Source organism: Linepithema humile, chromosome 1, assembly GCF_040581485.1.
Source record: "Linepithema humile isolate Giens D197 chromosome 1, Lhum_UNIL_v1.0, whole genome shotgun sequence".
NCBI classification, from domain to species: domain Eukaryota; kingdom Metazoa; phylum Arthropoda; class Insecta; order Hymenoptera; family Formicidae; genus Linepithema; species Linepithema humile.
This window is the reverse complement of record NC_090128.1, coordinates 35,822,119-35,839,151: the sequence shown is the minus strand read 5'-3', so window position 1 is coordinate 35,839,151 and position 17,033 is coordinate 35,822,119. Positions and strand designations below refer to the sequence as shown.

Below are 17,033 nucleotides of genomic sequence, written 5' to 3'. Positions count from 1 at the left end.
GCATCAGTTTACTTGCAGCAGAAATGATAGGGAATTTGCAGCAGATTCTGTCCATAACGGTCGGTGCTGCCAGTCTGTCAGCAGTCTGCTATAAGATTCATGCATTTGAAGTGCATGAATCTGTTTGCAGATATTTGCTGCAGAAATCGAGCAGATTTGAGGAAGATTCTTTCCGTAACACGCAGTCTGTCAGCAGTGTGTCGTAAGATTCTTTAAGCAGAAGTCTTGTACAGATCTTACGCAGATCTTGCACAGATCTGCTCATCAGATTTTTGAAAGGCTCATGCAACAGAAGTTACGTGCAGATCCTGTGCAGATCTCGTGCAGAATCTGTTCCCCTAGCAGCGATCTGCTGCAAGATTGCTGCAAGATTCGCAGCAGATCATTGCAAGATTCTGTCAGCAGTCAACATACAATTCGCAACAGGTAAAATACGCAATATTCTTTCAGCAAAAGTCTTGTACAGATCCTGCGCAGATCTTGCACAGATCTGCTCAGCAGATTTTTAAAAGGCTCATGCAGCAAAAGTTACGTGCAGATCTTGTGCAGATCTCATGCAGAATCTGTTCCCCTAGCAGCGATCTGTTGCAAGACTGCTGCAAGATTTCCAGCAGATTCGAGCTGTCAAAAACCGCGGTCCTTGCCGCGATACTTATATGTACGCTCGCCTCAGCCAATAGGAGAGCTCGATTCGAGTGAAAATTTTCCCATCGTCCACTGCGCGCGACTCGTCCTTCGTGCTTCGTGCATGCTTCGCCTTAGTCGCCATCAGTGATGCAAGATCGAGTATCCTGCATCAAGCATCACATGAGGGGAAGAGTCCCCACCATGACGGCACCACACAAGCGAGCATCGCTGACGTCACGCGTCCGTGTGCGCTCGCCATTCCACAGCGTACGACTCATACGCTATTGGAACGGCGAGCGCACACGGACGCGTGACGTCAGCGATGCTCGCTTGTTTGGTGCTGCCATGGTGGGGGCTCTTCCCCTCATGTAGTGCTTGATGCAGGATGCTCGATCTTGCATCACTGGTCGCCATTGTGCTTTGTGCAGCAGCAGCAGCAGTGGCAACAACGGCCGGTGCAGCGGTTTAGATACGCTATTTACCATAATCCAGAAAGTACCGTAAGTAAGTAAGTAAGTAAAGTAAGTCTTTTTCAGTTTGTGTGAAAGAAGTCGACTTCATCGTGATACATTTGAGGCACTTCACTTTTTTCTAAAAAATAGAATGGTCTATCTCGTGTCGCTTGAAATTGCTTTTTCGTATATCCACCGTGGGTATTATATTTCATTTTTGCCAGTTATAATTATTGCTTTTAAAATTTAATTTATTCAATTCAGTGCGCGTAACATATTATTCACAATCATCGTCGGTTGAAATTCATTTTTGTTCCACATCGTCGACTAGTCTGCTTTTCATATGTGCCTCGCTCAATCGAAAAACAACGCAGTTATTCATATACGATAAAGTCGACTTTGTGATCTTCTGACATTTGTGACATTAATTCCATTTCAAAAATATAATTTTCTCTCGTGTCGCTTGAAATTGCTTTTCGTCTCTTGAAAATTCATTTGTCCACCGTGGGTATTTTGTTTTTCTTAAAATACACATTTCTTAGCAACAATAAAAAGGGTGTATCACAAACGTTTCGAAAACTTAACAAATAGGCAAAAGAGAAATCGTATTCGAGTAGGTCAAGGTGATATTACTTCTTCATCTGATTCTTCTTTACCTCGTGTTGAACTCGTCGATGATATTTCGTCTTTTCGTTCGAATTTTGACGATTTTATCGAAAGCGTCGCGTATTCTGAGTCATCAGTTGCATCGTCTGACTATGAGACTATTGATGCTAATAGTACGTTTCCCGATTTACAGGAATGTGAAATCAGTTCTGATGATAGTAGTACAGTCAATGATATTTTTGGATCGGAAAATACGTTCGCTAAAAACTTGGCAAAATGCTTCCTTGTTATCAATCTTACGGCCGTTCAAGGTAATGCCATTCTGAAGTTATTGCGTTCACACCCTTGTTTTGAATATTTACCTAAAGATATGCGAACACTTGTGCACACACCTAAATCACGCGTGCAGGTTGTAAGATGTTGAGCCTGGGCAGTATTGGCATGTGGAATTTATACATTGTATAATCCAACAATTATCTCATGAATGCAATATTCCTGATGTCTTAAAATTGCATATCAGTACAGACGGTGCTTCCGCGGACAAAAAAGGCATTGTTCAGTATTGGCCTCTCCAAATCAGAATTGTCAATTTGAAAAACAGCAAACCTTTAATTGTAGGTGTATACCGCGGGAAAAAGAAACCACAAGATCCTAATAGCTTTTTTCGAATGCTCGTTGAAGAGATGAAAGTCGTGATTAATAGTGGAGGAATTAGGTTTAAGGATAAACTTATTCCCGTAACGTTTGAGTGCTTTATTGCTGATGCCCCTGCCCGGGCCTTTGTATTACAACACAAAGGACATATGTCTTCGATGCCATGCTCAAAACGCAACGTTACGGGTACAGTAATTGAGGGCACTCGACATAATGTATTCCTTGGCGTTAATCACGTAAAACGGACAGATGAAAACTATAATTTTAGGACTGACACTGACCATCATAAGGACATGAAAAGCCCTTTAGAAGACTTAAATATACGCATGGTTACACGAGTACCATTTGAATATATGCACTCCATTTGCCTTGGCATAATGAAAAAGTGCATCGAAGCATGGGTGTTGGGAAAATTTGGTTGTAAAAATGGCAAGTTACGTGCTGCCGACATTGAGGCAATCGACGTTCGTTTAAAAGAATTGGACAATACCTGTTCTGGAAACTTTACTCGGCGACCTCGAGCTCTGTCAGAGTTCCAGCAGTACAAAGCAACTGTTTTCAAATATGTTGTCTAATTTTTTGGACACCAATTCTAAATATTTCGGACAAACGCGCCACTATTCTAAATTTCAGAGAAACTACTCTGATAATTAAGACAGATTGTCTGAAATTACTTTCAGGCACCCAGATCTGAAAATTCAGACAAAAATGTGTCTGAATTTTTAGGCAATTTTTTACAGTGAATCTTTTAAGATTTTTCGGAATTGAAAAGGCTAATTTGAAATCCGAGTTTCTAGCAATCGAGATGAAATCATTAGCAATAGATATTACAAAAGGTATCATAAAAAATCGGAACTGGAATTTTGTCTGCACATTACCTTCTTAACCATTCGACTTAGTTTACCTATTTATTTTTTTTTATCTTTGACACTTCGGTTTTAATTTATAATAAAATAATTTTATCATGAATGTGAAAGTCGAATTGTGAGACAATATCTTTCTCTAGCTCTTCCATACTTTCTGGACATACGGAACAGAGGTTGATTATAAGTATGTATTGTTGTTTGCACAATTATTTATAAAATAATACCAAAAATGTCAGTTCACAAGGACAATATTGTTGCAGTTCCATTTGTCTATCTTCCTATATTGGATTTTAGTTACAAAGAAGAATTCTCTGCGTTGTTTATTTATTTTCTTAATGTTTCGACAAGCAAGACACCGTTTTATTATATATTTTTTCGTAATGACACTGAAGAAGGCCTAACATAGGCAGAAACGTTTGATTGTAACTTTGTAATTCTCATAATATAATTTGAATTTTATGCACAAACACCTAGCAACGGCTCTTTTCGCCCTTTACTCCAGATTATTTGTTAATTTTTTATTTATTGCATATTTATACTACAAATATTACAAGTTAAGTTTAAAAAAGATTTAATATTTAATATTTATTTCAGACACATCTTTACAGATATGCTTTTCGTAATAGTCATAATATTGTTGCTTGTGTATTTTTTCGAACTTAACAAGAAAAAATATTACAAATTAAAAAGAAATTTGCAATTTGCCTTTTCGTTGCCTGGTGAATCTATATTGACAGTGTTTGTCAAAACGCTGCAAATTGCTTGGAAATATGAAGGTAAATAAAATGCTCTTAATTATAAAATGTTACAATAGATTAACCAAACTTAATATTAATATTTTAACATAAAATATATTTTCTCATGTTTATAATTTAAATATTATATTTTTATTTATTTAATTAATTAATGTAACTTTATAATACAAGGAAAAATAATTTATGTTCAAACAATAACAATCACATTTGTGTAAACAATATCAAATGTAAAATATAACGTTGCAGAATTAGTAAATTATTTGTTAACGTTTAACAAAAAATATGGAAGCCCTAGCCGTTTTTGTTTTGGAACAGATTTATTTGTACTACTCGCAAAACCCGAGGATTATAAGGTAAGTTTAGAAAAAATAATTATTTTAATAATATAATACAGCGCTCGGAATTAATTGCACATTTCGGGCCGATTCTGGAGACGACGCCTCCTGTCCCCCCCCACTACCGCCCGACCGCTGGCGGCCGAGCCGCCGATAGCTCTGGTTCAGGAGCGTTTTATATTAGAAATAGGCTAGATTGTTTAGGCATCTCTCAGGAAATCGTAACATTTTCTTCACTACATAAATAATGTTTATTTTCATTAATACATAATATATATATTTAATTATTAATGAAAATAAACATTATTTATGTAGCAAAGAAAATATTACTATTTTTTGAGAGGTGCCTCAACAACCGAGCCTATTTCTTATATAAAACGCTCCTGCGCCAGAGCTATTGGCGGCTCGACCGCCAGCGGCCGGGCGGTAGTGGGGGAACAGGAGGCGTCGTCTCTTGAATTGGCCCGAAATGTGCAACTAATTCCGAGCGCTGATATAATATATTGAACAAAATAATAGAGTTAACATAAAGCAAATAGAGTAAGAGCCGGATCGAGTTGCTCAAAAATTTATTTTTTATTACAAATTATTACATACGTTTCGGCCAATGGATGTGGCCATCTTCAGTGTAAAATTGACAACAAAAAAAAATTTTTTAGTACATAAGTAGAGAAGCGTTGATAAGAACGCTTAATGGTTCTTATCACAGATGGCCACATCCATTGGCCGAAACGTATGTAATAATTTGTAATAAAAAATAAATTTTTGAGCAACTCGATCCGGCTCTTGCTCTATTTGCTTTATGTTAACTCTATTATTTTGTTTAATAAGAAAGTGAAATAACCTAATATTAATTGTAATAATATATTGAATTTTAATACGCAGGTCGTACTTGCGAACGTGGACGGCAATTACAAAAGCTCAGTTATGAAACTGTATTCCCCACTTCTTGGGAACGGAATTATCAGAGTTTCAGGTATTACGCCTATGTTCAAATACAACGAATGTTTATTTAATTTGTTTATATATTTGTTTATATAGTTATAATAATATATTGATAAAATATTACACTTTTTACTATTGAATACTATAATTAATATTTGTAGGTGCAACTCATAGGTTACGGCGCAAAATAATACAATCCTCTTTGAATGCCAAGTCAGTGTCTGATTACGTAAAATTTTTTGATAATTATAGCAATTATTGTGGGGATTATTTGGAAAAAGAAGTTGGTGGTCATACGTTTGACATGAAACCGTACATAGGGCGATACGTGACTGATATATATTTAGGTGAAAATTGTGCAAACATGACATATGTTGATTTATAACAAATTTTTGTAACAAGTTGCTATTATAGATACAATTACAATTAATGCTATAGATGTAATTAAATATAAAAGTTAAAAAATATTACAGCATCAATTGGAGGTATAGAAGGAACGGCGTATGAAGGTGAATATGATGAACTACTGTACTGGCAAGAAAGGTATATAGATCTCGTATTATTGAATACGTATGATTTATATTTCAATTATTAATATATTATTTTTTTAGATTGATGAAATATATGTATAAAAAAGTGGCAACACCATGGCTACAATTGGAATGGATTTTTTCTCTGAGCGATAACGCGAAACAACAATCCTTTGGTCAAAAAATAATACAAAATTTTGTTCATAAAGTAAGCTTCAAATATTTCTTTTGTTTAATTGTTTAATCATATAAAACATTTAGTGCATTTGGTATTAATCAAAATTTTTTATGTTATATTTTGTTTTATAATATTATACCACATTTTTGAAATTTTTATTTTTTATCAATGCAACAAGCATATAATAATACATATAAAAGTTGATAATAAGATTCGTGAATTACAATATAACTTATTTTATTACATTATCATATTTTTCATTTTGATGAAAAAAATATGCGTACGTATGCCATTGAACATTATTAACTAAAACATGATAATTCTAATGATATTACATATAATAGCAATTTTTGTCAACACATATTATTAATTAATATACCATATTATTTCATTAATGTGTAGATAATGCAGAAATCAGTGGAACGCGATACTCTAAATTATGATAATGAGATCCTCCAAAAGCCAAAATCCGTTGCTAGCAATTATTTGAACTATGTAAAGCAACTGTCTGATGATGCTACGGGTGAATCCCGCGCAGTGAGCGATGAAGACGTAAATGACGATATTCGCAATCTGTATGCGGCTGTAATGTCATTTATCGTATAAATAGTAAAAAATTGTACAAGTACATTTAGATTACTATAAATTTATCTTTTACAGATACAAAATACAGTTATGGAATTGACATCCTTTGTTTTTCTATTGTTGGGAATGCATACAGAAATACAAGTTAGTGAAACTGTAATGTGATATGCAGAACATAAAACAAGAAAAATTGTATTTGTCTTTGCACTATAATCATAAATTATTTTGTACATATGTATACATATATGTATAATTATATAATATATAGATTAAAATTATTAATTTTATTTTTTACATTTCTTATGAGACACGTTAGTTAATTTTTAAAATATTATTTTAGATGTCTGTTTTATTAATTATGTATTTCATTATTTAGGAAAAGCTGCGAAAAGCAATATTGCTTACATTCGGAAACGAAAAGATTGATGCTAAGCGTCTTACGAGCATTCGATATCTTAATATGGTGATTCAAGAAACACTAAGATTGTTTCCTGTAGCACCTATAATTGCGCGACAACTTACGGGAGATATTAAACTGGGTATTTGTATAGTGCAATATTTTTTTGTAACACAACAGTCACAATAAAGAAAAACAAGTTTGTGAGTTACAAAGACGCGTTGATTTCAGAATCGTGCGTCTTGCCGAATGGGTGTTACGTTCTAATACCAGTGTTTACTATTCATCGTAATCCTGCATATTGGAATAAACCAGAGGAATTTATTCCTGAACGATTCTCGCCCGAAAACTCGTCAAGTCGTCAACGTTACACGCACATTCCATTTGGCACAGGTCTTAGAGATTGCCCAGGTAAATTTTTTAAAGTTTTTTTACTTTGAAAATGATGTAAATCAATTTTAAAAAATTAAAAAAATATCAATATTACACCAATAGCATATTTAAATATTTGCACATTTAACACGTTCCAAGCCGTTTTTCCGCCGTTTTGACCACTGATGGCCCACGCTGGTGCAGTATTTTCGTAGTGTTTCCTGCAATATTTTAGATAATTAGAATTAATATATATATATTACTCCAAGAAGGTAATATAATAATTTAAAATCTTATAATTACTCTTTTATTACGCGCGACAGTGTCTTATTAAATCACGATGTATGGGCATAAAAAATTCTAAAATTTATTATTTGAGCTCAAAATATATGTATTGTAATAAATTTAATATTGATGTATTATCAAAATAATGTAGAACAAAAGAAATAAGTTGTGTAATGTTTTATAAGAATGTAGTCATTTTATACTTAATATATTAAACAGTCTGAGTGGAAAGCAGCGTGGACCATCAGTGATACACGTGACACGTAACGTACACGTTTATTATTTTATTGAAGTTTATAATTTTTTAAATTTAAATTTTTAATGTTTTAAAACTATTAGATTTTGAATATTTTGAAATAAATAATAAAAGAGTTTGATTGAATATTTAGTATACTCATACTTACGTATAGATATTGTAGTATGTTGTTTTAACAACTTTTTTATACTTTTTTTTTATACTTTGTTTATATTTTTGCTTAAGGTCAACGATATGCTTTTCTGTCCGTGGGAGCAGCAATAGTAAATTTATTGCGGCGGTTTCGCTTTGTAGCAACTGGCAGTGTAAAAGATATCAAATTAACAAATGATATTTTACTACGATCTCGAGACGGAATCAAATTATCTATATTTCGTATAGAAGATTATTGATAAACGATGATTGACGACAACTGATAACATGATTACAATGATGGATTATTACTATTTGTTTTAATGGCTTGGTAGTTTAATTTTCATTTCGAAATGTTAAACGATGTTATTATACATTGATGTATTGCAATCACTGCAATAATAAAAGATGTTTGCACATAATTGCAATATAATTTAGTTTTTTCTGCTTAATTCTGCAATATTTCCGTAGTATTTCCTGCAATATTTTAGATAATCCCCTGTAACATTTTCTGCCAAGCAGAGCCTTGCATCAGTTTACTTGCAGCAGAAATGATAGGGAATTTGCAGCAGATTCTGTCCATAACGGTCGGTGCTGCCAGTCTGTCAGCAGTCTGCTATAAGATTCATGCATTTGAAGTGCATGAATCTGTTTGCAGATATTTGCTGCAGAAATCGAGCAGATTTGAGGAAGATTCTTTCCGTAACACGCAGTCTGTCAGCAGTGTGTCGTAAGATTCTTTAAGCAGAAGTCTTGTACAGATCTTACGCAGATCTTGCACAGATCTGCTCATCAGATTTTTGAAAGGCTCATGCAACAGAAGTTACGTGCAGATCCTGTGCAGATCTCGTGCAGAATCTGTTCCCCTAGCAGCGATCTGCTGCAAGATTGCTGCAAGATTCGCAGCAGATCATTGCAAGATTCTGTCAGCAGTCAACATACAATTCGCAACAGGTAAAATACGCAATATTCTTTCAGCAAAAGTCTTGTACAGATCCTGCGCAGATCTTGCACAGATCTGCTCAGCAGATTTTTAAAAGGCTCATGCAGCAAAAGTTACGTGCAGATCTTGTGCAGATCTCATGCAGAATCTGTTCCCCTAGCAGCGATCTGTTGCAAGACTGCTGCAAGATTTCCAGCAGATTCGAGCTGTCAAAAACCGCGGTCCTTGCCGCGATACTTATATGTACGCTCGCCTCAGCCAATAGGAGAGCTCGATTCGAGTGAAAATTTTCCCATCGTCCACTGCGCGCGACTCGTCCTTCGTGCTTCGTGCATGCTTCGCCTTAGTCGCCATCAGTGATGCAAGATCGAGTATCCTGCATCAAGCATCACATGAGGGGAAGAGTCCCCACCATGACGGCACCACACAAGCGAGCATCGCTGACGTCACGCGTCCGTGTGCGCTCGCCATTCCACAGCGTACGACTCATACGCTATTGGAACGGCGAGCGCACACGGACGCGTGACGTCAGCGATGCTCGCTTGTTTGGTGCTGCCATGGTGGGGGCTCTTCCCCTCATGTAGTGCTTGATGCAGGATGCTCGATCTTGCATCACTGGTCGCCATTGTGCTTTGTGCAGCAGCAGCAGCAGTGGCAACAACGGCCGGTGCAGCGGTTTAGATACGCTATTTACCATAATCCAGAAAGTACCGTAAGTAAGTAAGTAAGTAAAGTAAGTCTTTTTCAGTTTGTGTGAAAGAAGTCGACTTCATCGTGATACATTTGAGGCACTTCACTTTTTTCTAAAAAATAGAATGGTCTATCTCGTGTCGCTTGAAATTGCTTTTTCGTATATCCACCGTGGGTATTATATTTCATTTTTGCCAGTTATAATTATTGCTTTTAAAATTTAATTTATTCAATTCAGTGCGCGTAACATATTATTCACAATCATCGTCGGTTGAAATTCATTTTTGTTCCACATCGTCGACTAGTCTGCTTTTCATATGTGCCTCGCTCAATCGAAAAACAACGCAGTTATTCATATACGATAAAGTCGACTTTGTGATCTTCTGACATTTGTGACATTAATTCCATTTCAAAAATATAATTTTCTCTCGTGTCGCTTGAAATTGCTTTTCGTCTCTTGAAAATTCATTTGTCCACCGTGGGTATTTTGTTTTTCTTAAAATACACATTTCTTAGCAACAATAAAAAGGGTGTATCACAAACGTTTCGAAAACTTAACAAATAGGCAAAAGAGAAATCGTATTCGAGTAGGTCAAGGTGATATTACTTCTTCATCTGATTCTTCTTTACCTCGTGTTGAACTCGTCGATGATATTTCGTCTTTTCGTTCGAATTTTGACGATTTTATCGAAAGCGTCGCGTATTCTGAGTCATCAGTTGCATCGTCTGACTATGAGACTATTGATGCTAATAGTACGTTTCCCGATTTACAGGAATGTGAAATCAGTTCTGATGATAGTAGTACAGTCAATGATATTTTTGGATCGGAAAATACGTTCGCTAAAAACTTGGCAAAATGCTTCCTTGTTATCAATCTTACGGCCGTTCAAGGTAATGCCATTCTGAAGTTATTGCGTTCACACCCTTGTTTTGAATATTTACCTAAAGATATGCGAACACTTGTGCACACACCTAAATCACGCGTGCAGGTTGTAAGATGTTGAGCCTGGGCAGTATTGGCATGTGGAATTTATACATTGTATAATCCAACAATTATCTCATGAATGCAATATTCCTGATGTCTTAAAATTGCATATCAGTACAGACGGTGCTTCCGCGGACAAAAAAGGCATTGTTCAGTATTGGCCTCTCCAAATCAGAATTGTCAATTTGAAAAACAGCAAACCTTTAATTGTAGGTGTATACCGCGGGAAAAAGAAACCACAAGATCCTAATAGCTTTTTTCGAATGCTCGTTGAAGAGATGAAAGTCGTGATTAATAGTGGAGGAATTAGGTTTAAGGATAAACTTATTCCCGTAACGTTTGAGTGCTTTATTGCTGATGCCCCTGCCCGGGCCTTTGTATTACAACACAAAGGACATATGTCTTCGATGCCATGCTCAAAACGCAACGTTACGGGTACAGTAATTGAGGGCACTCGACACATAATGTATTCCTTGGCGTTAATCACGTAAAACGGACAGATGAAAACTATAATTTTAGGACTGACACTGACCATCATAAGGACATGAAAAGCCCTTTAGAAGACTTAAATATACGCATGGTTACACGAGTACCATTTGAATATATGCACTCCATTTGCCTTGGCATAATGAAAAAGTGCATCGAAGCATGGGTGTTGGGAAAATTTGGTTGTAAAAATGGCAAGTTACGTGCTGCCGACATTGAGGCAATCGACGTTCGTTTAAAAGAATTGGACAATACCTGTTCTGGAAACTTTACTCGGCGACCTCGAGCTCTGTCAGAGTTCCAGCAGTACAAAGCAACTGTTTTCAAATATGTTGTCTAATTTTTTGGACACCAATTCTAAATATTTCGGACAAACGCGCCACTATTCTAAATTTCAGAGAAACTACTCTGATAATTAAGACAGATTGTCTGAAATTACTTTCAGGCACCCAGATCTGAAAATTCAGACAAAAATGTGTCTGAATTTTTAGGCAATTTTTTACAGTGAATCTTTTAAGATTTTTCGGAATTGAAAAGGCTAATTTGAAATCCGAGTTTCTAGCAATCGAGATGAAATCATTAGCAATAGATATTACAAAAGGTATCATAAAAAATCGGAACTGGAATTTTGTCTGCACATTACCTTCTTAACCATTCGACTTAGTTTACCTATTTATTTTTTTTTATCTTTGACACTTCGGTTTTAATTTATAATAAAATAATTTTATCATGAATGTGAAAGTCGAATTGTGAGACAATATCTTTCTCTAGCTCTTCCATACTTTCTGGACATACGGAACAGAGGTTGATTATAAGTATGTATTGTTGTTTGCACAATTATTTATAAAATAATACCAAAAATGTCAGTTCACAAGGACAATATTGTTGCAGTTCCATTTGTCTATCTTCCTATATTGGATTTTAGTTACAAAGAAGAATTCTCTGCGTTGTTTATTTATTTTCTTAATGTTTCGACAAGCAAGACACCGTTTTATTATATATTTTTTCGTAATGACACTGAAGAAGGCCTAACATAGGCAGAAACGTTTGATTGTAACTTTGTAATTCTCATAATATAATTTGAATTTTATGCACAAACACCTAGCAACGGCTCTTTTCGCCCTTTACTCCAGATTATTTGTTAATTTTTTATTTATTGCATATTTATACTACAAATATTACAAGTTAAGTTTAAAAAAGATTTAATATTTAATATTTATTTCAGACACATCTTTACAGATATGCTTTTCGTAATAGTCATAATATTGTTGCTTGTGTATTTTTTCGAACTTAACAAGAAAAAATATTACAAATTAAAAAGAAATTTGCAATTTGCCTTTTCGTTGCCTGGTGAATCTATATTGACAGTGTTTGTCAAAACGCTGCAAATTGCTTGGAAATATGAAGGTAAATAAAATGCTCTTAATTATAAAATGTTACAATAGATTAACCAAACTTAATATTAATATTTTAACATAAAATATATTTTCTCATGTTTATAATTTAAATATTATATTTTTATTTATTTAATTAATTAATGTAACTTTATAATACAAGGAAAAATAATTTATGTTCAAACAATAACAATCACATTTGTGTAAACAATATCAAATGTAAAATATAACGTTGCAGAATTAGTAAATTATTTGTTAACGTTTAACAAAAAATATGGAAGCCCTAGCCGTTTTTGTTTTGGAACAGATTTATTTGTACTACTCGCAAAACCCGAGGATTATAAGGTAAGTTTAGAAAAAATAATTATTTTAATAATATAATACAGCGCTCGGAATTAATTGCACATTTCGGGCCGATTCTGGAGACGACGCCTCCTGTCCCCCCCCACTACCGCCCGACCGCTGGCGGCCGAGCCGCCGATAGCTCTGGTTCAGGAGCGTTTTATATTAGAAATAGGCTAGATTGTTTAGGCATCTCTCAGGAAATCGTAACATTTTCTTCACTACATAAATAATGTTTATTTTCATTAATACATAATATATATATTTAATTATTAATGAAAATAAACATTATTTATGTAGCAAAGAAAATATTACTATTTTTTGAGAGGTGCCTCAACAACCGAGCCTATTTCTTATATAAAACGCTCCTGCGCCAGAGCTATTGGCGGCTCGACCGCCAGCGGCCGGGCGGTAGTGGGGGAACAGGAGGCGTCGTCTCTTGAATTGGCCCGAAATGTGCAACTAATTCCGAGCGCTGATATAATATATTGAACAAAATAATAGAGTTAACATAAAGCAAATAGAGTAAGAGCCGGATCGAGTTGCTCAAAAATTTATTTTTTATTACAAATTATTACATACGTTTCGGCCAATGGATGTGGCCATCTTCAGTGTAAAATTGACAACAAAAAAAAATTTTTTAGTACATAAGTAGAGAAGCGTTGATAAGAACGCTTAATGGTTCTTATCACAGATGGCCACATCCATTGGCCGAAACGTATGTAATAATTTGTAATAAAAAATAAATTTTTGAGCAACTCGATCCGGCTCTTGCTCTATTTGCTTTATGTTAACTCTATTATTTTGTTTAATAAGAAAGTGAAATAACCTAATATTAATTGTAATAATATATTGAATTTTAATACGCAGGTCGTACTTGCGAACGTGGACGGCAATTACAAAAGCTCAGTTATGAAACTGTATTCCCCACTTCTTGGGAACGGAATTATCAGAGTTTCAGGTATTACGCCTATGTTCAAATACAACGAATGTTTATTTAATTTGTTTATATATTTGTTTATATAGTTATAATAATATATTGATAAAATATTACACTTTTTACTATTGAATACTATAATTAATATTTGTAGGTGCAACTCATAGGTTACGGCGCAAAATAATACAATCCTCTTTGAATGCCAAGTCAGTGTCTGATTACGTAAAATTTTTTGATAATTATAGCAATTATTGTGGGGATTATTTGGAAAAAGAAGTTGGTGGTCATACGTTTGACATGAAACCGTACATAGGGCGATACGTGACTGATATATATTTAGGTGAAAATTGTGCAAACATGACATATGTTGATTTATAACAAATTTTTGTAACAAGTTGCTATTATAGATACAATTACAATTAATGCTATAGATGTAATTAAATATAAAAGTTAAAAAATATTACAGCATCAATTGGAGGTATAGAAGGAACGGCGTATGAAGGTGAATATGATGAACTACTGTACTGGCAAGAAAGGTATATAGATCTCGTATTATTGAATACGTATGATTTATATTTCAATTATTAATATATTATTTTTTTAGATTGATGAAATATATGTATAAAAAAGTGGCAACACCATGGCTACAATTGGAATGGATTTTTTCTCTGAGCGATAACGCGAAACAACAATCCTTTGGTCAAAAAATAATACAAAATTTTGTTCATAAAGTAAGCTTCAAATATTTCTTTTGTTTAATTGTTTAATCATATAAAACATTTAGTGCATTTGGTATTAATCAAAATTTTTTATGTTATATTTTGTTTTATAATATTATACCACATTTTTGAAATTTTTATTTTTTATCAATGCAACAAGCATATAATAATACATATAAAAGTTGATAATAAGATTCGTGAATTACAATATAACTTATTTTATTACATTATCATATTTTTCATTTTGATGAAAAAAATATGCGTACGTATGCCATTGAACATTATTAACTAAAACATGATAATTCTAATGATATTACATATAATAGCAATTTTTGTCAACACATATTATTAATTAATATACCATATTATTTCATTAATGTGTAGATAATGCAGAAATCAGTGGAACGCGATACTCTAAATTATGATAATGAGATCCTCCAAAAGCCAAAATCCGTTGCTAGCAATTATTTGAACTATGTAAAGCAACTGTCTGATGATGCTACGGGTGAATCCCGCGCAGTGAGCGATGAAGACGTAAATGACGATATTCGCAATCTGTATGCGGCTGTAATGTCATTTATCGTATAAATAGTAAAAAATTGTACAAGTACATTTAGATTACTATAAATTTATCTTTTACAGATACAAAATACAGTTATGGAATTGACATCCTTTGTTTTTCTATTGTTGGGAATGCATACAGAAATACAAGTTAGTGAAACTGTAATGTGATATGCAGAACATAAAACAAGAAAAATTGTATTTGTCTTTGCACTATAATCATAAATTATTTTGTACATATGTATACATATATGTATAATTATATAATATATAGATTAAAATTATTAATTTTATTTTTTACATTTCTTATGAGACACGTTAGTTAATTTTTAAAATATTATTTTAGATGTCTGTTTTATTAATTATGTATTTCATTATTTAGGAAAAGCTGCGAAAAGCAATATTGCTTACATTCGGAAACGAAAAGATTGATGCTAAGCGTCTTACGAGCATTCGATATCTTAATATGGTGATTCAAGAAACACTAAGATTGTTTCCTGTAGCACCTATAATTGCGCGACAACTTACGGGAGATATTAAACTGGGTATTTGTATAGTGCAATATTTTTTTGTAACACAACAGTCACAATAAAGAAAAACAAGTTTGTGAGTTACAAAGACGCGTTGATTTCAGAATCGTGCGTCTTGCCGAATGGGTGTTACGTTCTAATACCAGTGTTTACTATTCATCGTAATCCTGCATATTGGAATAAACCAGAGGAATTTATTCCTGAACGATTCTCGCCCGAAAACTCGTCAAGTCGTCAACGTTACACGCACATTCCATTTGGCACAGGTCTTAGAGATTGCCCAGGTAAATTTTTTAAAGTTTTTTTACTTTGAAAATGATGTAAATCAATTTTAAAAAATTAAAAAAATATCAATATTACACCAATAGCATATTTAAATATTTGCACATTTAACACGTTCCAAGCCGTTTTTCCGCCGTTTTGACCACTGATGGCCCACGCTGGTGCAGTATTTTCGTAGTGTTTCCTGCAATATTTTAGATAATTAGAATTAATATATATATATTACTCCAAGAAGGTAATATAATAATTTAAAATCTTATAATTACTCTTTTATTACGCGCGACAGTGTCTTATTAAATCACGATGTATGGGCATAAAAAATTCTAAAATTTATTATTTGAGCTCAAAATATATGTATTGTAATAAATTTAATATTGATGTATTATCAAAATAATGTAGAACAAAAGAAATAAGTTGTGTAATGTTTTATAAGAATGTAGTCATTTTATACTTAATATATTAAACAGTCTGAGTGGAAAGCAGCGTGGACCATCAGTGATACACGTGACACGTAACGTACACGTTTATTATTTTATTGAAGTTTATAATTTTTTAAATTTAAATTTTTAATGTTTTAAAACTATTAGATTTTGAATATTTTGAAATAAATAATAAAAGAGTTTGATTGAATATTTAGTATACTCATACTTACGTATAGATATTGTAGTATGTTGTTTTAACAACTTTTTTATACTTTTTTTTATACTTTGTTTATATTTTTGCTTAAGGTCAACGATATGCTTTTCTGTCCGTGGGAGCAGCAATAGTAAATTTATTGCGGCGGTTTCGCTTTGTAGCAACTGGCAGTGTAAAAGATATCAAATTAACAAATGATATTTTACTACGATCTCGAGACGGAATCAAATTATCTATATTTCGTATAGAAGATTATTGATAAACGATGATTGACGACAACTGATAACATGATTACAATGATGGATTATTACTATTTGTTTTAATGGCTTGGTAGTTTAATTTTCATTTCGAAATGTTAAACGATGTTATTATACATTGATGTATTGCAATCACTGCAATAATAAAAGATGTTTGCACATAATTGCAATATAATTTAGTTTTTTCTGCTTAATTCTGCAATATTTCCGTAGTATTTCCTGCAATATTTTAGATAATCCCCTGTAACATTTTCTGCCAAGCAGAGCCTTGCATCAGTTTACTTGCAGCAGAAATG

General features: G+C 33.4%; 2 protein-coding genes across 24 annotated transcripts; both read left to right on the top strand.

Annotated features, from left to right (window-relative positions):
• Window positions 1-43: 43 nt before the first annotated feature.
• Window positions 44-8,397, top strand: LOC137001121 (cytochrome P450 4c3-like). Of its 12 annotated transcripts, none has more exons than XM_067359333.1 (14): window positions 44-1,127; window positions 1,879-1,996; window positions 3,346-3,389; window positions 3,800-3,981; window positions 4,207-4,313; window positions 5,181-5,271; window positions 5,402-5,587; window positions 5,714-5,783; window positions 5,852-5,978; window positions 6,351-6,533; window positions 6,609-6,677; window positions 6,910-7,072; window positions 7,162-7,341; window positions 8,069-8,397. In XM_067359333.1, exons 1-14 carry the CDS (start codon window positions 1,006-1,008, stop codon window positions 8,233-8,235), a joined length of 1,809 nt encoding a protein of 602 aa, XP_067215434.1. In that variant the 5' UTR covers window positions 44-1,005; the 3' UTR covers window positions 8,236-8,397. The 12 variants fall into 12 exon arrangements, with proteins under 12 accessions (XP_067215434.1, XP_067215457.1, XP_067215450.1 ...); XM_067359341.1 differs by having other exon boundaries at window positions 993-1,135; XM_067359349.1 differs by lacking the exon at window positions 8,069-8,397 and adding an exon at window positions 7,462-7,999 and having other exon boundaries at window positions 984-1,996.
• A 149-nt stretch (window positions 8,398-8,546) lies between these two features.
• Window positions 8,547-16,901, top strand: LOC137001127 (cytochrome P450 4c3-like). 12 transcript variants are annotated; one of them, XM_067359399.1, is made up of 14 exons: window positions 8,547-9,630; window positions 10,382-10,499; window positions 11,851-11,894; window positions 12,305-12,486; window positions 12,712-12,818; window positions 13,686-13,776; window positions 13,907-14,092; window positions 14,219-14,288; window positions 14,357-14,483; window positions 14,856-15,038; window positions 15,114-15,182; window positions 15,415-15,577; window positions 15,667-15,846; window positions 16,573-16,901. In XM_067359399.1, the coding sequence occupies exons 1-14, from the start codon at window positions 9,509-9,511 to the stop codon at window positions 16,737-16,739; spliced, it is 1,809 nt and encodes a 602-aa protein (XP_067215500.1). In that variant the 5' UTR covers window positions 8,547-9,508; the 3' UTR covers window positions 16,740-16,901. The 12 variants fall into 12 exon arrangements, with proteins under 12 accessions (XP_067215500.1, XP_067215511.1, XP_067215508.1 ...); XM_067359404.1 differs by having other exon boundaries at window positions 9,496-9,638; XM_067359407.1 differs by lacking the exon at window positions 16,573-16,901 and adding an exon at window positions 15,967-16,514 and having other exon boundaries at window positions 9,487-10,499.
• The last annotated feature ends 132 nt before the right edge of the window (window positions 16,902-17,033 follow it).